Source organism: Chlamydotis macqueenii, chromosome 5 (genome assembly GCF_036417535.1).
Source record: "Chlamydotis macqueenii isolate bChlMac1 chromosome 5, bChlMac1.mat, whole genome shotgun sequence".
In the NCBI taxonomy this organism is placed as follows: domain Eukaryota; kingdom Metazoa; phylum Chordata; class Aves; order Otidiformes; family Otididae; genus Chlamydotis; species Chlamydotis macqueenii.
This window is the reverse complement of record NC_141560.1, coordinates 42,410,900-42,435,674: the sequence shown is the minus strand read 5'-3', so window position 1 is coordinate 42,435,674 and position 24,775 is coordinate 42,410,900. Positions and strand designations below refer to the sequence as shown.

The 24,775-nt window shown below is 41.7% G+C and overlaps 1 protein-coding gene across 8 annotated transcripts; it reads right to left on the bottom strand.

Annotated features, from left to right (window-relative positions):
* Positions 1-573: 573 nt before the first annotated feature.
* Positions 574-24,700, bottom strand: EXD1 (exonuclease 3'-5' domain containing 1). 8 transcript variants are annotated; one of them, XR_015258756.1, is made up of 12 exons: positions 24,457-24,700; positions 24,085-24,153; positions 23,012-23,063; positions 21,479-21,609; positions 20,151-20,218; positions 18,796-18,882; positions 17,595-17,699; positions 17,385-17,465; positions 10,579-10,774; positions 7,400-7,766; positions 7,222-7,274; positions 6,927-6,946 (listed from the first exon to the last, which is right to left on the bottom strand). XR_015258756.1 is itself a non-coding variant. In XM_086749554.1 (11 exons), the coding sequence occupies exons 1-11, from the start codon at positions 24,698-24,700 to the stop codon at positions 6,931-6,933; spliced, it is 1,098 nt and encodes a 365-aa protein (XP_086605680.1). In that variant the 3' UTR covers positions 6,834-6,930. The 8 variants fall into 8 exon arrangements, 7 of the variants coding, with proteins under 7 accessions (XP_086605678.1, XP_086605679.1, XP_086605682.1 ...); XM_086749554.1 differs by lacking the exon at positions 7,400-7,766 and having other exon boundaries at positions 6,834-6,946; positions 10,583-10,774; XM_086749552.1 differs by lacking the exons at positions 6,927-6,946; positions 7,222-7,274; positions 7,400-7,766 and adding an exon at positions 574-2,605 and having other exon boundaries at positions 10,583-10,774.
* Between the last annotated feature and the right edge of the window lie 75 nt (positions 24,701-24,775).

The following is a 24,775-nucleotide window of genomic DNA, read 5'->3' as shown; positions in this document are numbered from 1 at the left end:
TGCATCACAGGAGCTCGGGAGAAAATAGGCCTGCAAGTTAATTGTGAGGACACTTTGCAATGTAAACGCCGTGGAGCAGTGAGCTGTTGAGCACAGCTGTCTCCCAAAACCCATGGAGTAGTACATTTCCAGTAAGTCCTTAAATTAATGGTTAACCCGGATCACTTACTGCCTGGAGACAGAACGTTGTACTTCATGGCTAAGCTTTGTGTCGTCCTCCCACACAGTAGGAAATAAAACAAAGACCACTGCTATTGTTCAAGTAAAACTTCACTACAGAGTTGTCCTTCACTAGTTCCAGTACTTTCATCCCTAACTACAACCAGCAATGACACTATTTGAAAAGTGTACGTTACTTCTGTCACACATTACTACCCATCTTAGGAAACAGTGCTGGTACTGAGGAGCATGACCTCACTGATTTATGATAATACATCACTACTCCGGGGAATCTTGCTCCAGATGAATGACATGAGCTCCACTGTGGGAAAGGGGTCCAGTCTGCTGCCAGCATCTTGTAGCAGACCAAAGGGCACAGGGACTCAATTTCAAAATAAAAAGTTGTAAGACATACTTGTTTCAAACTGGTTTTATTTTTCTGAAGTGAACTGAAACCAAGGAACTATACAGTTTAATTAAAGAATACTGTTAAGAGTTTAAAAAAAAAAATTGTAGAAAATGTACTCAAAGAGCAAACCTTGGAAGTTTTTCTGCCAATTTTTCTGCCACTCCCCGAAGTGAGCAAGTTCTATCTATAGTTCCAAAGAAGAGACCCATTTAAATACTCCTGCTCCAGTACTCTTTGTGGAGAGGAAAAAAAACAACCCAACAAAACCCTCCCAAACCAACACACGTTTCCCCTAACAATATTTACAAGAAGCACACAGATACATCATAAGCATCTAGTCACACCAATTAACATCCAAAGAAAAACAGCTCCAACAGGGACGGGTATGTACTCAAACACAAACGTCATGTCCCTTGCACCCTGGCATCGTTACTATTAACGGATCTGCAGCCTGATGCCCAGACTGTTCTTGGACTGCAGTCTGGTTGGGACAGTGACCATTGCCTCTTCCATCCTTCCCTATTTCACGTTGTTCACCAGCAGTCACCCACACATAACCCACAACCCTGAGAACAAAACCTTCCTTATACTTGAATAAGGTGTTCCCCACTCTGCCTGAAGAATTGGAAGGGCAAAACCATGCAGGATGCTTTATGTCTCTAAATACGTGAACACGTATAAATTCAGAATTTCAAAAGCAAAGAATTTTCAACAGTCCTGTGCTTGCAAGTTAAATATAATGATATGCCAAAAAAAAAAAAAAAAAAAGGTCCAAGCCTTAGGCATGGCCTGCATTAATTCTGTCATGCAGTAGACTAGTACTATCAGGTGGGGGAGCTTTACTTCTAGTGAATACCAGCCAAAGCAAGTATACTGGAAATAAACTGGTTTTGCCTTTGTATCTCATTTTGTTTGGAGGGGCAGTGGAATGCTATACATCTTTTAAACTAATTTAACCCTCCCCCCCTTGTCTATATACACACCACATTAGTGTTACAGAGCCTTATCTACACAAGTTTGATACAGTAATGCTGACAAACAATGGTGGCGTGCAACTTTCAGCAGGAAGCTTATTTTCTCAGTCTAAAACAACTCTGATTTGGCAGAAAAGTCCTTTTTATTAGTGCACTTCTTTACTGGTTTTGCCAGCGTAGTGGTTCATTAGGGTGTGTTCTTTCTCACTCTCCTATGAAAGGCTGTTGTATAGCCATGCCAAGAGACTTCTCTATATATAAACCAAGCCCACATGGTTTGGCCAGAAGGTTTTTTAATTTTTCCAAGCAAACTTTCTAATCTCAATGAAAAGGCATCTTATAAGCTCCCCTGTTTACACATCTGGATTGGATGACAGTTTTACATACCTGCAACAGGTAACAGAAAAACCAAGGCAATTTAAGACGTTGGTCTGATAACAATGTAAGAAAAACAAAAGTTACTGTTTAAAAAATCAAAAATAACTCTTGGGAAAAAAAAAAAAAACAAACAAAAAAAACCCCACAGATCTCAAAACCAGACCTCGAGAAGAACAGTCAGATCCAGAAGGAATTTCCTTCGACAGAACGACCATCATTATGTCAATTCAACAATGGGTTCACCTATCATTGTAAGGAAAGAAGCTTTTGTTTGACGCTTCTGTTTGGGGAATAGCCGCCCCTTTTTTCATTTGGATGTCTTCAAATACACAGTCTAAGCTCACCAAGTCGCCTGTATCAGAAGTTCTTACAACCAGCTTGAGGTTGGTTTAAGATTCTTCCACAGATTTATCACTTGATTTTTATTTTCAAGCTTTTCCTGACAAAGTACATCCTGATTGTAGAAGGATGTAATTTCAGACACTGCTTTATCTGTGGGAAAGCAATCCCCGTTGTCTCTGTAGTTTCCATCCTTCTGTGGATTGTTTCTCTCTTTTAATTCCAAGGCTGGTCTGATCAAAAGACCATCCTCATTTATTCCATAGTCCTTTATTGCTTTCTCCCTTCGCAGCTTCTGGATGTCTGCCAGCTTACGCAGCTCCTTTGGCAGCTCCGTGCAAGTGGGCTGATAAGGAAAAAAAAAAAAGAAACGAAACAGAAAAGAAATCAAATCAATACTATGCATACACACACTCTACTTTTGTTAGTACTGGATAAGAGCTCCCTCGGTAATTAGCCAATGGAACAGAACAATCATCTCTCACTAGATCTGTGGACTGTATCAACTACCTGCTTACACAAACAATACATCAGGGGAAAAAAAAGTCCCCCTCCTCTTTCTTTTAAAGGCAACCCAAAGGGAAAAATATTAGACTTGCATTTATTTAGTCCTTTATTACTAAGATCTTCAGGATTTAAGTAATACTTCACATATGGGATTCAGATGTCTCCTGAGAAACCTTTTGACTATGAAGTTGTTGTAAACCCCCAAAAGAGGCATAACCCTTTCATGTTTGCTTGTAGGAGCCACTGCAAAGGCAGCTTTGCTGGCTTTTCATTTAGAATACCATAGTATTTTATCCTATGAATAAAATAATTAAAAAAAAACAAACAAACCCACAAACAAAAAAAACCCACCAAACCAAACCAAAAAGCAAAAGCCCCCACTTATGGGGAAAAAAGCCAACATAGTTAACAAATCAATGAAACTGCTGCTTAGGAAGTACATGAAAGGAGATACAGTCCTTCACTTCGTCCTGAGCAATGCATGGGACACTGTTCAAAATATTACATTCAAGGATCTGTTCCTTAACAAGGACTGCAGTGCTCATCATCTTTGTAGGAATAAGAAAAAAAAAAAAAAAAAAAAAAAAGAAAAAATCCAGAGTTGCATTCAGCAGTAGAAACGGGAATTACACAAATAAGGAAGTTTGATAAAAAGTAGCAAGCAAATCCAATCCTAGCAGGTAGCATGGAGACAACTCCAAGACGACATACAAGCAGCATAAAGTAAACATTGCCTGACAGCCAAAGAGCACAGAAAGAGCAAAAGGAAATTGTCAGGACTAGAGGTTAGGAGAATGGAGACTATGAAGTAAGCATCCCGCAGGAAAGCAAAGCCACATCCAAATCAAGAATATGGTGAGGATGAAGTTACAGGAAAAAAAAAATGGCAGGCTAGAATAATTTTATTAATATTTATTGGTATTTAACAAAAATATAACAGAACTAATTAAAAAAAAATCTTTAAACACGAGGAGCACAAAATGTCAACCATGCTGCAGGGCCAGCTGATGATCAGAATACAAAAGCAGCACGGTAAAAAACACAACATTTCTTCTCTTCTACATTCAGCATGGAAAAAAAAAAAAAAGGGGGGGGGAGATTCCCATACCAAACCCATTCATTATGTACCAAGACTCTGTGTTTCACATTATCCCATAAATACTTGATACAAATACTTGAAATACAAACAGCAAGGTGGATTTCACCCCAAATTCCTGAGCAGTGGAAGATGAAAAAGCTGAACTAGTAACTATAGCATCTTGCTTAAAACCTGCCCTGATACCCAGGGACTGGAAGATGGTAAACGTTTAACGAAGGTTTCAGGAAAGAGTAAGTAACATGCTGGTAAGTGAGATGTCTGTATGAGCATACTGGTATGAACACTGAGAACAGAATGAGTGGATGTAAGGGTGTGATGCACTGGAAAAGAGTTACCATAGCATTCGTAAAGGGAAGCCATGCCTCACAAAACCTGTGTCTAGAAGTTTGCACAGATCCAGAAGGCAGCTAAGTAATTCAGACAGTATTACAGATAAAAAGCAGAAAAGCAGTTACTTGAAAACACCCCACCTTCAGTTCTGTTTAACCAGAAGAATGTACATCCAGCTTCTAACTCCTACAGTATCCTACAGTGAGAGGCAATCCATGCCTTAAAATATTTAAAGCTAAGTTGCACAAAAATTCAGGCTGTAGGTTCATCATGATTGATATGCGTTGTGTGCAGTCTCAACTCACCTGCCAATAAGGAAGACTTCTGGCTCAGGCATGCAATTATATTTAGACAGAGAACAGAGTTTATGCCATCACGTGTCATGAACTTGTCACCTGGTATGATATGCTGCAGTGCACCTGATCTACTGCAGCTTTACCTTTAGTGCATTGGGAAATAACCTCTGCTGCACAGGGGTGTGCAACAGCCCCGTGGTACCAGAGCTCTGCTTGTGAGCTGTCACCACTTAAGCAAGAAAGCACTGCACTTCTAGGAGAACATTTGCTTCTGTACACTGATGGATTCCCAGGCTGCCTTTGCTTCTTTGAATTCAAGTCCTAAACATCAGAATGCAACTGTATTTCCAAGTACCTAGCAACACACAGTATGAATCCACATGGAGAATCAGAGATTTAGCACTTACATAGCACCATCTAGCTCCTTTACTGGCTCTTTTCCAGTGACAGAGCTGCAGAGGCATAGAAACCCATTTTACTTGATGCCTGTATCGACAAGAAGAACTCCTGGCAGGCAGTTACACTGAAAACGCAGGGAACTGCAGAGACCTTCAGGGTAGGAAGGTTGTGTGGAGTTCTCTCCCTCAGCAATAAGGAAGATTATCAGTTCGAGAAAGATGCTGAAGAGGGAAGCTGATAACGAAGCACTGGGGATGAGAGGTTACTGTTTTGCATCTCATTTGTGGGTAAAAAGTCAGTTGCTTAGGAGGGAGTGTCCACTATTCAGAAGACTCAACTACTACTTGCAGGTGATGACACAAGAAACCACAGAAAATGTCAACATACATTTCCAAAACTGTCAGGATCAGTGAAATGTCTTTGGTTTTATTGCCTTTTTTTTTTCTTTTTCTTTTTTTTCTCTCCATTTTCCTCTTAATTCTCTTCTCCCAGTACTACATCAACAAGGGTGTTGCATTATCATTTTTGGCTCCTGTGGACCACTGGCAATACTTCACTGTTGCTAGCAACTACTGGATGCATGACACTCATCTTTTCCACAACCCCTTCCTAAAGGAAGCTCTAACCCATGGAAGTTGCACCCTGCCACCTTGACAGCATCTCTCCCACCTGGCATACCAGCTCATGGGCTAGCTCCTCAGTACGTCTTCTGCAATTGCTGAAGCAGCTATCAAACGACAAAAGAACGTGTTTGGCTGTCCAGAAGTAAGGTAGACGTCTTGCTGGAAGGGCTGCCCACTGGCTGACCATAAGGACTCTGTTTGCTATTTCCAGCAAAACATTCAAGAGATCAAGGAGAAGAAGAAATGGATGAAACCTCAAGTGAAACCAGGACTACCACCGGTGTCACAAGAATTATGACATCCAAGTCAAAAACTCAAACATACTATTTGCACAAAATACATAAACAGCTGCTTGCTCTGCTCTTACTAGTTTATTGCTGTGAAAGCAATAACCTATCACTAATCTCCATTTCTACTAGCTTATCCATGACCTCTGACAACCTAGGACTTCATTCTCATCCAATTATTTATGAAAATTTGTCTTAAGTAAAGTACAAGCTTCTCTTGAAATAAGCTGGAACAAAACAAAACCCCCAGCAGTCATGCATGTTCAAGAAACAAGGCAAAATTAGACACAGGTACATGCAATTCCATGTAAGTCTGCAATCAAGCGCTCCTGAATATGGTGAAGGCCCCAAGGATGATCTAACCCTAGTAGGAGTCGTGCATTTAGCCAGCAAGTGATTCTTGTATTCTGCCACTAATGGGGGGCCTCTTAGAGCACAAAGAAACTTCTCGCTGAGGACAAGAGATGCATGTGGAAAACTGACTGCAGAATGGGCATTCAGAGCCCCAGGGTGGTGACAATTACATTCATCAGCCTTATTCACACTTGTCTTTCCTCACCTCTCAGTGGATGCAGTGATCCATAAGGGCAAGTGAACAGGCTTGGCTTTTATTCCATCATCACACATATTCACTTCTCCTTGCTGCTGTTTCCAAGAGGAGAAGAAACAGGGTCTGGTCCAGATCTGCTCCTAAAGGCTGAACCCCTGATTCAACAAGGGAAGGAGAGAGTAGGTAACTGCCCCAGCAGTCATTATTCAACATTATTGGTCATTACTCAGCATTATTCAATTCACAGGCAATCTCAGACTGGAAAGCCAAAGCATCTTTTTCACCAAGTATATCCTGATACTGTTGCTATACACAAAAGCCATTGGCATTATGAACTTCTGGATGCAGCCGTGACCCAGGAAAGATTAGGAGGATGCTACCATGATAGTCCAAGCTGAAGTTCGATGTTGTAAACCCTGATCCAGGAGCTGAGGCTCAAGATGTGCGAGCTGGAGATGGGAAGGAATGTGGCTGTGTATTCCATCCGGCTTCAGTACTTAATTTTTAATCAAGTCTCAAGACCGAAACTGTGCCTGTATCTGTGTACTTGTTTTGCAAGAACAGTTTCCATGGGAGTATCCTAAGTTTGAGGGAATCTGAGAAGGAAAGAAAAGCACCCTTCTGTGTAATATGACCTCACTCAGTAAGATCAGAGGAAACAAAAGTAGGCCAGTGAAGCATGGCTCTGTTCATTGCTTTAGTCAGGTATGATGTACTCAAACACCTTTGTAGCCCAGAGGCACAACAGAAGGCATCTCTACATAACTAACTTTCCCTTTCTCAAAAGACTGAAGACCTGCTGGTTCTGTTCAGAGAAGACAATTCAAGAACCAGAACAGAATGGAGAAGGACCCAGAAGAGGCTTCCTTACCTGGAATGCTGTAAGTCAGTCACTTTCCAGATCTGATGATCTTCTCCAAGTGCCTGTGAATCAAAGAGGCCATGGTAACTTGGAGATTCTCTTGCATAGTGGCTTTCACTCCCACAACTTTCAAGTAAAGGCTTGATGTATCACGGGTAGTTTCAGTTCACTTAGAAATTACACCCACCTAATTTAGAAGCTTAAGTAGTGCAAGATATCTTTATAGCCTTGGGACATTTATTGTCTTTGGCTTTGCTGTAGTCATGCTTCAGCAACAGTGGCCTCTTTTCCAGTTCTCCAGCACGGACAGAGCATAGTACATAACATATATCAGGTTTCCAAAATGTTTCCTTGGCATGGGTATTTAGGAGATCCATTATTTCTGCTGAAGTAGTGTTGGAACCACACCAGCTCATGTCTGGAGAACACAGTCATGAAGCATAGGGACTCCAGTGTTGCTGTTGCTGGAGACTGGCTCCAAGATGAAGTCAAGCTCATTGTACCAGACTGCTGTTCACCAAGGGTCCGAGGTGGAGCGCAAGTGTAAACTGTAACTGGTCTGTGTAAGAAGTAAAATAGTTCAGTAAAAGCATTTTCCAAGTAACTTTAAACTGCAGCTCCACAAAGTGCACAGAAGGCATAACACAGCCCTTAGTGATGGATAAACTTTACTAAATATCCACAAAAAAGCACTAGAGTAAGTAGGGGAAGGGGTAAGTATCTTGGCTATTACTTCATTTTGAGAATCAGATCTGACTAAAGGCTCTTTGATTCAGGGAATTAATACAGACTTAGCCAGAAAACCTAGAAGTTGCACAAACAAAGCTTTTTTTTTTTTTTCCTTAAAGTAGATTTAGCTGAACTCATCAACTTGCAAAGGATTCCCTTAAAGTTAACTTTGTTTACTTACTCAGTAAAGAAACTGAAGTAACAGACCAGATTTAACTAAACCAAGCTCCATATTGGGAGTTTAAATATGTATTCCAAGCAGATTTTAAATACAGCAGAAGAAACTTTCATTTGTGGGATCTTGCAAGATACAGAAACAACAGAAGATGATTAACAGTGAAATGAAAAGGGTGAAAAGGGCTGCCTTTACTATCCATACTACAAGATTTCCAAAGCAACTGCAAGAATTATGATTATCAGATGTGATATTAAATAGATCTTCAAAATGTAATTTGAAATGCTCAGAATCAAATTAATTCCTTGGCTAATCTTATGAAATAAATTGATTTACAAGAGAATTGGCTTCAGCAACTTAAGTACCACTTCAAAAAAAATTCTACAAACAAATAGCCCAATGCAAAACAGAATTTGTACTCTTTTCACTTTGACAGACTGTTCTTTTTCTTTATGTCATGCCTACTTTTGCATGCATTTCACACTGGAAATTCAGATGTCAAGCTCGTTTTTTTCCATGAACTATGAACAACCTTCTTTTTTTTGGCAGCTCTCCTCTAAAAAGAAAATGTTTTCAGATATGACCTCTTCTTTTCCATCTCAGGCAACTATGACCTCTTGTGGTTATCTAATCTCCTGCTAAATCCTCAATAATGGGATTTACTGCTTTGAGCCCTTAAGTAATTCCCAAAGGATTCAAGTCTGTGCTTGGATGCTTTGTTAAACCAGGGCAAAGAAAAAGACAATTTTTTCCATGAAGATAGACTTCTTCTCTTTTCCTAATAAGTATTTCAAGACATTTACTATTGCAAAAGTGAGGCAGTAACAGGATTTAACCACATTAGTTCAGTCTGTGACAAATGAGGATGTTTGACCATTCACTTTTCACCCAAATTTAATACCAGCAATATCTTACATAGTTATTGCAAGCCTTCCTAAGATTACTTCACTAAGAACAGAAAAAGACCACAGCAACACCACTGCTTGTTTGGTTTGCATGGACCTGTTCTTTCCATTAGTGCAGGCAGTCAAGCTCCTTAACCAAGAATCTCGTTTCCCCTCTGCTTTAAAAATTAACGAGCAATTGCAGAAGTGTCCACCATACAAGAGCCACTCTGAGCATGCAATACTACTGGTTCTATGTCAAAGATGAAAGGTGTTACTTGACTTGATTTCTTTTTTGGTGGGTTTTTTTTTTTTTTTAGATAAAACAGGTGAGAATAAATTAGGAAGACAAGATGTCCTGGTTTCAGCAGGGATGGAGTTAATTTTCTTCTCAGTAGCCGGTGTGTTTTGGATTTTGTGTGTGAAGAATGTTGATAAAAACATTCTGATGATACGACTTGTTGTTAATGAGACCAAGGACACTGTCTGGCTTTCCAAGTCTCGTTAAGGTCTCGTTAACGTGTAGATGCAGAAAGCTGGGCGAAAGACAGACAGAATAATTGATTCAAACTGGCCAAAGAGAGTATTCCATGCCATAAACGTCATGCTCAGTATATAAGTGGGGGTTGCCCCTGGGAGGGGGCATTCTTGTCGGGTATCCGTTCGGGCACCCTTGGCATCCTTTTCTTCTCTCTTGCTTGCTGGCATTGTTCCCTCTACCTTGCTAGCTTGCTTTCCCCCCGCCTTTGCTTGCTGCTCGGTGTCATTCCTGCGATTGCTGCTCAGGACAGGCTGCGTCGGTCATTTGGACATCGGGTGGTGAGAAATTGTACATTGTTCATTTTGTATATTTTGTATATATTAATATCCTTATATCCTGTTAGCTTTGTAGTTTTTTAGTATTTTTAGTAAACTGTTTTTATCTCAACCCATGAGTTTTCCTTTCTTCCCAATTTCTCTCCCCCGTCCCACTGGGTAGGGGGAGGGTGAGTAAGAAACTGTGTGGTGATCCGGGCTAAACCACCACACAAGACAACTCAGAGATGCTTTTACAGAAATAAAAATCTTTGGCGAACAGAAGACCACACTTCTCAGAAACAGAGTACACGTAAAATAGCGCGGCAGTAAAGATGACAGAATAGGAGAAAAATAGACAAGATTTGGGGACTAAATGCTCTCACCAAAGCAAAGCAACTCTGGCAGCTCCAGGTACCAACACTTCAGAACTGTCTGTCCCCTCTTCATGGCCTCACACATACACAGCCCCATTTGAGCCCAAAGGTTCTCAGTCTCAGATTACAGTGACCAGAAGGCACATGTGCCTGTACCTATGCCTTAACAGCTGCAGCTCACCATCCACTACACTACCTCTAGGTGGATCTGTGCTAACGGACTAACACAAAACACTGCTAGGTAGATACAGACACCATCACTTCTGGTGCTGCGCACAGAATATAAGGTATGTGGCATAAAATAGGGTGTACAGTTGCAGAAAAGCTGCTCTAGCTAGATCCTCCAGAGTTTATCCATCAGAGCCTTGGATCAAAACACTAACCAGAGAAACAAGCAAAGACATACCTACCTTTGTGCTCCCAAGTTGATCTCCAGACCCAGTCCGATAAACATTTAAATAATCATGTACTACAGCTGTTAGGTCAGACATCAAGTTATCCATTAGAGATGAGTGGAGCAGCAGAAGGTACATGGCCTTCAGAGCAAGTGCTTTAAGCAGAGAAGCTGGAAAGGGTCTCAAGAACCATATGTCAGGATTCTCCTGTATATCCCAATGGAAATGACAACAGTTATTTAAGTAGCAAAAATTATAACAAAGCTTTTAATAATATTTTTATGCAGTTTACAACGTATCTCCCAGTGCTGATCACTATTTTCAATGCTACTGAATGCTTGCAGCTTCTAAGGCCATCTCTGTACAAGCCTGTGGATATTAAAGAAGGTGGAGTTTGGGAGAAGGGATTGCTGCTTTAAAAAAAAAAAAAAACCACCCAAAAAACAGCAACAAAAAAAAACCCCCAACAAACAGAAAAAGAACCACAAAACGAAAAAGAACCAACCCTCCCTCCCCAAACTCAAGACATATCTATTCCAGCATTTAATGCTAGGTTCTGTCTCACCCATCGCTGAAACTAGGTTGGATTCCTAAGAGCTGAGCTCAAAGATCTAAAGAGAAAAATACTCCTCCCATCAAGGGAGCCGGGGAAGCAACTGGGGATAGTGACATCTTCAGCCATCACAACTGGAACCATAAGAACATGAAAAAAGGCCCCAGTGAAGCTGCCTGACCATGATACCCTGAGCAAAACTGTCACTACAGAGTGGCCTACTCTGGTATACTTACTCCATACATGTTACACAGTCATTTTCCACTTTTAGTCTTCAGACCAATAAGGGATTTGGGCTGATAAACTAAGGAAGGTACGTTGTCACTTGGCTTAGATTTGCCATACAGAATTCTCTAAATTGAAGTTTTGAGACACTATTACAATTCCAAAACTTATATTAAAATAAAGCTGTGTTCAAATTAGAGGTTTCATCGAGTAGTTATTACAGCAGTATCAAATAACATTTAACCCAGGCTTTTGAGAAAGATTTTAAGTCTATGAACAGGTAGCGCAAAACCACTCAGATTTACTCAGGAAGTTACAAGACCAGTATGAAGGGAGAACAAAAATGCCCTGGTAGGGGCATTTCCTAGAGATAGATTGGAGCATTGGGCTATGATTAACGGGATAACATTTAACAAGTCCAAATGCTGGATTCTGCACCTAGGACAAAGTAACGCTGGGCACAAGTATAAATTGGGAGAGGAGTGGCTGGAGAGCAGCCCTGCAGACAGAGATCTCGGGGTGCTGGTCAACAGCAAGCTCCACATGAGTCAGCAGGGTGTCCTGGCAGCCAAGAGAGCAACTGTATTCTGGGGTACATCAAACACAGTGTAACCAGCAGGTCAAAAGAGGTGATTATCCTGCTGTGTGCCCACAATTTAAGAAGGATGTGAAGGTCCTTTAAGGTGTCCAGAGGATGGCAACAAAGCTGGTGAAAGGGCTGGAAGGAATGTCCTGTGAGGAGTGGCTAAGGACTTTGTTTCTCTAGTTTGGAGAAAAGGAGGCTGAGGGCAGACATCATTGCTCTCTACAGCTTCCTGAGGAGGGGAAGTGCAGGGAGATGCTGATGTCTTCTCCCTGGTCCCCAGTGATAGGACGCATGGGTATGGTTCAAAGCTGTGCCAGGGGAGCTTTAGACTGCACATTAGGAAGCATTTCTTTACTGAGAGGGTGGTCAAACACTGGAACAGGCTTCCTAGAGAGGTGGTCGATGCCCCAAGACTGTCAGTGTTTAAGAGGCATTTGGACAACACTCTTAACACCATGCTTTAACTTGGTCAGCCCTGAATCAGCCAGGCAGTGGGACTAGATGATCATTGTATGTACCTTCCAACTGAAAGAGTCTATTCTGTTTTATTCTATTTATCAAGCTTATGTTCCCCAAATCTTAGGCGCTCCAGGCCCATTAAATTTTCCCTTGCTTGTCCCCTTCTGAAAGATTAACAAATGGAAGGACAATAGAGAATAATAATTTGGCAAATGCTGCTGAACTGCCCAAGCAAGAACAAAATTGCTACTCTCATTTTTTTCATTCTAATAGTGCTGACAATAAAAGTTTTCTCTTTCCCTACTTGACTCAGGGTTCATTTTAACCAACTTGTTCTGTAGCAACTAGGTTTCAGAATTAGTCAAATATATCAAGATATCCAGAACATTTTTTTACCCCAGTTTTATATATATCCTCTATGGTACAAACTTTGAGGTTCTTCAAAACCTCAATTTCAAATGAGCTATTAGGAAATACAACCATAAGCACTGATGCCAACTAAAGCTTGCATCTGTCTTCCAAGTCAGTGTTACAAAATGTCCTTAACTACAGCAATCTGAACACCATAATGCCATGCTCTTAAAAAACCTGACAGAAACATCTCAACATGAGCAAAGCACAGCTCACAACCAAGTCTTCAGAAGGTGCCTCACTGAAGTCACCTGCTGCCTGCACTTCATGATGGCATCCCATTTGGAAGGCATCTTCACGTGCTGCATCAAACACTCCTGTAACGTACAGACACGGTGCGGAAGGAAGCCGCCTGTTGCCATTGAGAACTGCAGAGCGTCAGCAACCTGTGATGGAAGGGATCAAATATGCCATGACCAGCATCCAAGGCAAGGAACGTAGAGGTTTGACAGCGGGGATGCACATTAGAAGTGAAGTACAACGCAAACAAATTAATCCTCATTTTGACTGCATACAGCTGCAGAGCTAGTAATCAGACTCCTTAAAGCTGTTAAGTTACACAAAAGGGTAAATTAGGTTTTAAGTATGACTTAAATCTTGCATTAATCTAAGGCTCCTTCTAGCCCAGTACTCTTGGCTCCAGACAGCAGGTGGTTAGGAGCAATATCAGAAGAGAGTAAGCATACTTGACAGAGTATGATACGCTAAAGAGTAGTGTATGTGCATTGATCTGTGGAACCAGACAGCAACAGTGACTTCTCCACTTGTACATCTTATGATTAAATCTTGCATGGACCTCTGTCTTATGGAGTCTCAAGCTGTAAAATTTTCCTTTTTCTTTCATCACACGCCTCTAGGAAGTAGTAGTACACAGATATGCAACCATCAACATTTTACAATAGGTAGGGATTTCAGAGCATGAGAATGCTCTGGCCTAAAGATGCAGCGTAGAAGCGTTCCAGAAGGCAATGTTAGGGAGGTAAGCACTGACCACAGCCAGCTGGCTGCTCACTATGCAGCTGTTTAGGATCCTATAGCCCAACAGGAACAAACACACACACATCCTCCCCAAGGCAGTCAAATGTGAAATAGCAGTATCAGACCTCCACAAACATGAACACTAAAAGTTACTTCAGTAGGTGATGCTGAAGTACTGTAAGAACATCTGTCAGGAAGACAGTCAGTGAATTCAAAGGGGGAGGGAGATAACACATCAAGACCCATTAAGACCAAATTAAAGGGCAAGAAGAAAATGCACAAGCAGTGGAAGCAGGGACAGGTACCCTGTGAAGAGTATAGGGATGCTACCAAGTTGTGTAGGTATGGCATCAGGAAGGCCAAGATACGGCTGGAGCTGAGCTTGGCAAGGGATGCAAGAAATACTAAGAAGGGCTTCTACAAGTATGTCAGCCAGAAAAGGAAGGTCAAAGAAAGTACACCCCCCCCCCCACCGATGACAAGACTGGTGACCTGGTAACAAAGGATGAGGAGAAGGCTGAGGTACTCAACAACTTTTTTGCCTCAGTCTTCACTGGTAACTCCTCTTCCCACACTTCTTGAGTGGATGGATCGCAAGATGGGAACTAGAGGAGCAAAGTCCCTCTCACTGTAAGAGAAGATCAGGTTTGTGACCATTTGAGGAACCTGAATATACATAAGCCTATAGGACCTGACAAGATGCATCCCAGAGTCCTGAGGGAATTGGCGGGTGTTGTTGCCAAGCTACTCTCCATAATATTTGAAAAGTCATGGCAGTCAGGTGAAGTCCCCACTGACTGGAAGAAGAGAAACATTGCACCCATTTTTAAAAAGGGTAAAAAGGAGGATTCTGGAAACTACCAACCTGTCAGCCTCACCTCTGTGCCCGGGAAGATCATGGAACAGATCCTCCTGGAAGCTATGCTGAGTCACACGATGAACAGGGAGGTGGTTCCAGACAGCCAGCATGGCTTCACCAAGGGCAAGTCCTGCCTGACAAACCTAGTGGTCTTCTATGATGGAGAGACTACATCAGTAGACAAGGGAAGGGCTACAGATGTCGTTTACCTGGACTTCTGTAAGGCCTTTGACACGGTCCCCCACAACATCCTTCTCTCTGAATTAGAGAGCTATGGATTCAGTGGGTGGGTTGTTCGGTGGATGAGGAATTGGTTGGATGGTCACATCCAGACGGTAGTGGTCAATGGCTCAATGTCCAGATGGAGGTCAGTGTCAAGCAGTGTCCCTCAAGGGTCTGCACTGGGACCAGTACTGTTTAAGATCTTCATCAATGACAGACAGTGGGATCGAGTGCACCCTCAGCAAGTTTGCAGACGACACAAAGCTGAGTGGTGCGTTCGACACACCTGAGGGATTGAATGCCATCCAGAGGAACCTGGACAAGCTCAAGAAGTGGGCCCATGTGAAACACATAAGGTGCAATAAGACCAAGTGCAAGGTCCTGCACAAGGGTCAGGGCAGCCCTTGGTATCAATACAAGCTGGGGGATGAAGGGATTGAGTGCAACCCTGCAGAGAAAGACCTGGGGGTACTGGTGGATGAAAAGCTGGACATGAGCCAGCAATGTGCACTCGCAGCCCAGAAGGCCGACTGGCTGCATCAAAAGAAGTGTGGCCAGCAAGTCAAGGGAGGTGATTCTCCCCCTCTACTCTGCTCTTGTGAGACCCCACCTGCATCCAGCTCTGGAGCCCTCAGCACAGAAAAGATACAGACCTGTGGGAGCAGGTCCAGAGGCAGGCCACAAAGATGATGAGAGGGCTGGAGCACCTCTCCTATGAGGACAGGCTGAGAGAGTTGCGGCTGTTCGGTTCAGAGAAGAGGAGGCTACAGGGAGACCTTATAGCAGCCTTCCAGTACTTAAAGGGGGCCTACAAAAAAGATGAGGACAAACTTTTTAGCAGGGCCTGTAGTGATAGGACAAAGGATCATGGTTTTAGATTAAAAGAAGGTAGATTTAGACTAGATATCAGGAAAAAAATTTTTACAATGAGGGTGACTAAGCACTGGAACAGGTTGCCCAGAGAGGTGGTAGATGCTCCATCCCTGGAAACATTCAAGGCAAGGTTGGATGAGGCCCTGAGCAACCTGATCTCGTTGAAAGTGTCCCTGCTCCTTGCAGGGGGGTTGGACTAGATGACCTTTGGAGGTCCCTTCCAACCCAAACCATTCTATGAACATCAGAAACCTTTTGCTGCCATCCTCTACATGTTGTGTTAATTATATTACGTTACTTATTGCAAGGAATAAACAGTTACAGCCAAAATGAGGGATAAATAATACTTTTCAAATTATGCAGGCAGGATCCCATCTAAACCAGAGTTCTTTGTTCCATTGCTGTGTTTTTTAAGCAGAGCCTTACTTGTGCACACAGCTTCTACCCTTTTTAACAACACAGAAGCTGTCTCTAAGAAGTGCTTCACAAAAAGCATCTACGAGAGTTTGCTACAGGTATCTCCCAGTTATTTGCTCCAGTAGTACAGAGCAGAAGTACAAGATAGCTTAATTTCACAATATCAGGTACACTGCAGGGCAGCCAAAACCACCTTAGTTACATTAGAAGTAGGATTCAGGCCTAGAGGTCTATCAGTGCAAGAAAAGCACGCGTGTCAGCTCATACCAAAACAACAGGACAATGAGTGCAAACCTCAGACCCTAGGGTGGGTAGTTCTGGTTAGTTATTTCCACTGCATCAGTTACATGTTCTATCCAGTACAGTTGTGAACACTGGTGGGAATTTTCACCCCTCCCTTTTTCATGCAGTCAGGGCTTAACACTGACACTGACTGATATTCAACCTCTAATGGAATAACATAATTTTTAGGGGCAAAAGGCCAAACTAAGATCAGAAAGGGATTGAGAGAAACCTCTGCTGTATAAAGCTTACTACATAGCCCAGATTAGGGCTTTGAAGAGTTACTACAGGCAGATCTATGACATGAAAAGTCAGTATATAGGCAAGGACAAGATATACATAACTATGCATAACATATCCATGCCCATTATGGAAGATCATAGCCATTGTGTTATTTTCTTCTCTCTCCAAAGCCTCTTATTCTCCTGTTAGTCATGCAACATTAACTACCTCAACTACCAGGGCCAGCACCAGCAAAACCAGATTTTCGTGGTAACCTGGCCTGTTTTCTCACTTCCACCACTGCTTTTATTAGCAGGTGCTTCCCAGTGCTGGATACCTGTAGCTTGATTCTGTCTCTACACTTGTGAAAGGGGCAGAAACAATAACAAATATAAAGCACAAGCCAACCTGGCTCCTGTTTAAGTCACAGTACCCTCAGGTTGCGCCAAGTTTGATCAAGACCAGTTAAGACATTTTAAAAAAAACCACATTAAACTTGCTGCTAATATTAGATATTAGCTACCTTTTAAAATGGTTCTACACAAGACTCTAACACTATCAGCCTTGCCTGCTGGTTCTTTTTAGCTAGAAAAAAAAACAACTACATTTACATGGTTCAACAACCTTCACATTCTAGTAATGTTAAAGCTTCTCTGAGAGAACGCCCTGAACAAGGCTGAAGTTTCTCTTATTGAAACTTTTGTTCCCAACCAAAATACTTGAAGGGTACCTGCGTGTCAAAGACATTGAAGAGAAGGACACCGTACTGGTGAAAGAGGCAGTCCGAGATCCAGCGGCAGTCATGCATGACCTGAAGCAAGAAAGAGCTGTCAGAAAAACTTGCGTCCAACTGCAACTTTTTTGGTGCCAATAGATCATTATACATGTATGTGAATGACCTCTGCCACCACAAGTGTCCTCACACATGCTGTACCCTTACCTTCAAGACGTTTTTATCTTCCAGCACCATTTGTAATCCATTTTTGAAAGCCTGAGGTCCCAGAAGGAAGATATCAAATAGAAAAATACGGCTCTTTGTTGCTATCTACAACAAGTTCAGTTGCAGAGAAAAATGAGTGAGGGACAGAAAAACAAACGGATTCAAAAGCAGGAGAGTGCGCTGTTGCCCAAAAGCCATAGTCTCCTATGCAGGGGTTTATATTGGGGAGAACAGGTTTAATTTCCTTAATGCTAATCCATAAACAAGTCTTTTCTTCCTGCAGAGATGCTCAGAGACTCTCAGTAATTAGAAAGAACAACCCAGTAGTCTATTATACACAGTTAAATACAGCGTTTTGAGACATATCAAGAGCAAACTCTATGCACAATACTTAAAATAAATCTCTACCTCTATTATGGTGACATTTTTAAAGAACCACTTCAACAAAATTCTTGTGCCCTTAACATTCCTTTCATTGTCAAAGGCCACTACTAAAGAAATAAAGGACATTGCTTGAAATGCTAGGATGGGAAACTAAGTATGAAATTTAGGTTTTGCCTATGTTCAAATTCATAATGGTTTAACAAAACCTCTTACTTGAAAGCAATTTAGCCATACCAAAGCAAGTATTTTGTAGACACTTACTTCTCCATAAACAAATTAAAGTTCAAGCATGAACTCCCACACAAAGTTTTGCTTGGGATAAACACTCAACTTTTAAACAGATTTAAAAATAAACTGAAATGATTTTGAGATAGTATACTGAGCTATTCTCCTTTCTGTCCCTTTTCAGATGTTGACAGTATCACAGCTAATTAAGATCCTGTATCATCTTTAGATGAATTTCAGTCCTTCAATTACATAGGCATTGTGATTAGGTCTTGCAGTTCTTCAATAGGTAACAGCTGTACTAGTGTGATACCTCTTCCTGTACAGAGGTGTGTAAAGATGGCAAACCAAATACGTCACATTGTTCTATACAAATGCATATATTACAAGTTACATTATGATTATATTGCCTCATAATGGTATAATTCTTTCTGTAACAGGTCTTTTATGAAATATCTGATCTGTCTTTAACAACATCATATGCCTTACCAAAACAGTTAAGTGAGTAAGTCTTAAGCACAGGCTAATCCCCAAATGTTTCTCAGTTATGCCTCTGTTTAGTGGTACATTTTGGGAAATATTTGCCTCTTACCTCAAGCCATGAGAGTTTTCCATGACGACACAAATTAATACCTTCTCCTGCTATACTGACAACATACTGCTGTTTTAGGTGCAGCACCTAATGAAAAAAATGGGATAAAATAAAATAAATAGTGCCAGAGAATGACAGGCAGAGGGACAAATAGTAAACTGTGATTTTTCTGGTCATGATCCATATTTAGAAAGGTAAATACAGATCAAAACCACAACAAATCTCAGATATATAGTGATCCAAGAGAAACAGACACAGTTATCAGTCCAGTTACAGACAGACAGCTGGAATTCCACAACACCAATGCTGGACTTAGCAGAGATTGTGGATAACTAAAGAATATAGACTCCCCTGATCTCCTCCCAATAAGTTATCCTAAGTAGGTTTTAGGAACTTCCTTAAGATCATATAAAGAAGATGTTCCTTTCAGATAAAAAGGAGAACTCCTTTTCTAAGGTATAAAAGAAAAACCTGTTACACTCAGACACAAAAAGTTTTCATACAATTAAGATAAAGCAACCTGTAGTACACACATAACACAAGAATAGAAGGCATGAACAGATATAAAAAAAAAAACCAAAACAAAACAGCTTCTTTTTCAAGCAACAGTTACATTCCTCTGTAAGCAGGGAACTCTTCTGGTGAGGAAGAGCTTTTTGCTCTGTATATGCAACTGAACTACCATAGTAAGGGCCCAAATCCCAGCTGATGTTACTGCAAGACAAAATGACACGGAGGACCTTTAGTATTGCTGGTCTAATTCAGGATCTAAAAGATGCTATTCAGTTTAATAATAAATCTATCATTTCCTCTGAGTTCTGGAACAAAGCCTTTCTACCAAGTTTGCTATGTTATCATAGACGATTTAAGAGAAAAAGGCCCAGGCATGTCTGGAGTTCCAAACACCCACAAAAACAAAACAATCAATTCCCTCTCCAAATGCCAACCAATCCTTATGTTGTTTCCTTCATAAACAAAATAATTACTCACTAAATAGTAACACTGACCCTGCACCTCAGTTACTGGTGATACAGAGTCTGAAAACAGCAACCAACACACACTGATGGAGATTCACATCCACCCACTGCGAACTCACGTGCATTGCACTCCTTCCCTGCATACCTGTACGCCTCACATATACTTTGATGCCACCAGAGATACCATTTCTACTTGACTTAAAGAAGACAGTTACTCCCTATTACCCAAATCTCACTACAGTCTGCAAAAGTGATTTCCAGTGTAAGACATCACGAAGCAGTGCTCACAGTCCTGCCATCCAATGGATCTACTGACAATGGCAAGGGAACAGCCTTACAAGTCAAATACAGTGCGTAAGAGCTTTCATTAGTACTTACTGCTGGGCCAAACTTCTGCTGGAAACAATCCACAACTGTGTACTCCACATCATCTGCTTCCTTCTTCTCTAAAAAGAAGAAAAAAAGAGAAATCATTAGATGCTTCCTCTTCTTGAATAAACTTTGCCCAAGGTATGCATTTTATTTGCATAATCACTTTGACTTTAGCTCTTCAGTTCTTCCCCCTCTACTCCCTGAACACACCCGAAGAGATTACTGAAGTCCGATTCAGATGTGTATAGTCTAGAGCATGAGCCAAAATTCTAGTTCTTGACAGAAAAACTGGCTGTTTAAAATTGAGTTGCAACATTGCCTTTTGTCATTACAATGTGTAAAGGAAATAAAAAGGTTTCACTTTTAAAAATTACATAAATTTAAAAATTTTTTAAAAAGCACCCTAATTCCCAGGCTTGTCCAGGGAAGGAAAAAAAAAAACTGTAGCAAAGACAAAATAACTGACAGTAACACCACAGAACATGGACAGCTAACTGACCAAGGGAGCAAAGAGAATTTAAATCAGATTTTAGTATTTTTTTAACATCTGCTTAACAATGTCTAATGAACAGGTAAGGAAGGGTTCTCTTAAAGACTCCCCCTTCTCTTTAGGTAAGATGTAAATGTTAATTATATGCATCCATGACAACACAGGGACAATCTTCTAAACTCTGAAATAATAGTCAACTGAAAGACCATAAGAATAAATGTTTAAAGGCTCTCTCAGATTACACCAACTCTTGCTCATTTTCTCCCGAACTACCCAGGTAAACACAGCTACCCTTCCTTTAGCCTATACAGGTCTTGCACTCCTGTCACGGCTCTGGGAGAACAGAACAAGCTGATCACATTTTGGATCTGTACCCACGTACATGTACACAGCAGGAACCACACAATCGAATCAATGCAAGCATGTGACAGCCAGCACAGAACCAAATAGCAATAGTCTTACTGAGCTCTGAGTTATCTATCACATACATTTCAGGAACAAGTATAAGATTAAACCAATCACCAGAGAGGAAAGCTCACTGGCTGAAGCACTTTGATCTCTCCAAAAGATCAGTTGTGCTGCTCAGCCACTTTTACAACTGATGAGAGCTACAGGAGAAACATTCTGGAAAGCAGATGAGTTTTTTTTCTGATGTTGTGAACAGATCTGCAGGCACAGAGCACGTCTGCAGATAACAAGCTCTGTACCTATTTTTTTTGTGATCGCTGTTATTTCAGAATACATCCTGTTCTGATACAGGCAAACCAAAGATCACAGCCTCTACGAAAGACGTTAATCTGACAAAGACAAACTAACTGGATCGCTTGACTAATATCCACATTACCTGAGAGGAAGTATTTTAAGCTATTTGAGGCTTTGAGCTGGCTCTCTAGGGAAACACAAGGAGAACTCCGTGGGCCACAATCTGCTGGTCCTGTGCCTGCTTGTTTGTTCCCTTCAACAGCTGCAGTGCACCTGCACAAGCAAGGCAACCATACATAGCACGGTCAAAAGTCAAAACATTACACATTCCACAAGCATGGACATTTTAATAAAGAAAATTATTTGATCCAGTGCCATCTACCTGTGTCCAGACAATCAACTGCTGCATTTGAAGCAGTTCCCTAATTCAATGTGTATAGTTCTTAAAGAAGATCTTGAAGATACCCAACAATAAGGTTATTTTGAAAAAAAGGGCCTTTATTTCAGATAAAATTTCACATTTGTTCTGAAAGTAAAAGGTGAAAGTAGAACCCAAAGAGATGTTCACTGCAAAGGTTAGCAACAGTTTCAAGGGAAGAAAGAGTTCAAAGTATAAAAATGAAGTACCAGACCTGAGCCCAAGAACCACGCACTTCATTGTAATCAAACGGAAGTTATTAAATCATATAAAATGGTAGCACCTCAGGACCAAAAAATAGAGTTAGTAAACATTTACCTGACTGAAAGATGTCACATATAAGATGCTTAATTTCTACAACAGGACCATCTGAGGTCAAGAATACTTCACTGGAAAATACGACTTATAAATTTCCTTATATTGATACAAAAACATCTCATTATGATTATAGAACTCCAGTCATGTATATCTCTATCCCAGTAGAATAAAACATAAAAAACCCTTCTGATCAGCCTTTAGATGTAGCTGAAGAATCTTGTATCTAAAATTGTATATTTACAGGATTAACACAGAAATCTGCTACTGAGGTGAGCATAGTCAAGTATGTGTGAATGTAGGCTTACTTAACAGGGAGAAAGAAATCAAGACCACAGTAAGCAAGAAGACCGCTGCTAATCACAATTCTATGTGCTTTTTGACTGTATTTTAAGGACTACTCAACAGACATCACTTCATTCCTGCTTCTCTAAAGAGGAAGAATAAGCTATTCAAATGTGGTCTTGTGAGAAGACTCAAAGCAAAGCCATCTAGTAGCATGGGTCTGCAGTAGTTTGAAACATATTTTTTACGAGCTTCCCAAAGTCACACTTATATATGTTTTGAGAGCATCTGTATAAACCTAACCTTCCCTGTGCTATTGTCCTGGAACTGTTCCAGCACCAAAGAAACGTTCATGGGAAATCCTCCCTGAAACCACAAGCCGACAAGGAAACAAACCAAGCAAAATTCTTCTACCTAGGAACTCTAGTAGGAAGGAGAAAAAAAAAAAAAGCCAAAAGCAACAGAGAAATTAAAGAACCTTTTACACAGTGAAGGTTTTCCACTCACCATGTTGTTCACCACTTTAAAGCAGAGAAATACAAACTTGGCACGGTGAGTCTGAACATCAGTATTATACTAAATGTAAGTGGTAGCTCCCCTAGCAAGCACATCCCACCCTTTCTCCCACCGTGAAAGGAAGGGAACATTTCAACGTACTCGGAGAGAATTGCTATTCCCTTCTCTGAATCTGGTTCATCCAGCAATTCCACTGCAATAGAAACAAACAATTTATACTCTAGCGCTGACAAGCAACTTTTCAACAATTGTTTTCTCCCCCAAAAAAAGAGAACTATAACTGATACTAACCACCATAGGACATACATGAGACAAAAAATTAAACTGAACTCAAAGTATAATTTAAATAATTTTAAATTCACTCTGATGTACAAATCTATATAAAATAACTTACATTGGTGGCCTAGATAAGGTGTATTTCAGAACTCCATCATTTAAACAAGACTAATGGCTTAGCATGCCACCAAAACCAAAGTCAGTACTGAACTACAATTAATTACTTTACAGTAAAGACTATTATATATACAATAGAGGAGGTACAAGGAAAAAGGCAGAATGGATTCAGTTAATCACTTCGTAAGTCCAATAGCTGCCTTCTAGCTATTTCCCCCTCAGCACTTCGCTGCTTATCCCCGAAGCAAAGCAGATGCCAACAGAAATGCACAGGACATTAGAAATATTTTTCTTAAATAATCCCATATTCTTATCACTAGCGAACCACCGAAAGAGGCTCAGGTACACAGACTGTTTAATAGAGATGCTTTTGCCTGGGCAAGCAAAAGCAAAACCAAGTTAACAAGAACTTTAAGCAGTTTAACTCCCCAGCAGAGTCCATTAGTGAAAGTCTTACGCATGTAAGAACGCACACAGTGATGTAACTCGCCTTTAGGACATAAGCAGGGGGCAGACTTATCTCAACTGATTACTTTTGGAATGGTTACTTTCATTAGTGGTCTCATCGGACTTTATTCATTACTTCAGTAATAAGCTTCAGTGCAGTACAGTCACAAGACCTCCGCAAAGCGGGGAATTATTATTTCAGTGACAGACAATTGGGGAACAAAAGCACAATTTATACAACATTCTGATTTCTACTGATTTTGGAAGAAAGATGTGCAACTCAGCAGAGTGACCAAAAAAAAAATTGATGTAAAATGCTGAACTACAAGTGGGCATGATCCCTGTACCCCAAAATGCCGTAAGAAAAGCCTCACCATTGACTATTTCATGGTCAAAGAACATCTTTACTCCCGGAGTGCTTCTGCCAGTTTCCAAGTTCTTTACTGAAATGCGGGAGGGGGGAAAACGCAGAGAGAGATGAAGCTCCACTGCTTGGGGTAAAAGCTTATCATCTGCAGAGCAAAGCAAGACGGAGCTCCCCGCGTGAGGCTGCCCACGCCACCCGTGAAACAGCACCCGCCCCCCCCCAGGCTCACAGCACCCCTCCTCCCCCCCCCGCCCCCCCAAGCCGCCGGGCTCACAGCACCCCTCCCTCCCCCCCCCCCCCCAAGCCGCCGGGCTCACAGCACCCCTCCCTCCCCCCGCTCCCCTCACGGCGGGGGCGGGGGGCGGCGGGGGGCCACGACCTGTCCGCAGGAGGAGGCTCCGGTCGGGGTTCACGTGCTGCAGGACGCCCTGGAAGACGCCGCATTTTAGGGTGACCTTAACGGTTCTCTCCAGAAAGGCAGCGACGGGCTGACTGCTGAGGGCCATGGCAGGGACGGGGAGGGGGCGCGGGGGCTCTCCCGTGCGGGACACCTGCGGCACAGAGCAACCGACGGGCTGCGGCGGGACGGTGACACCCCGCCCACGCCCCGGGGGCGGGACCATCGGAGTCCACATCCAATCACGGAGGGGAAAAACTTACCGCGGGAACGCTACTGGCAGAGAGCAGCGAGAGGCGCG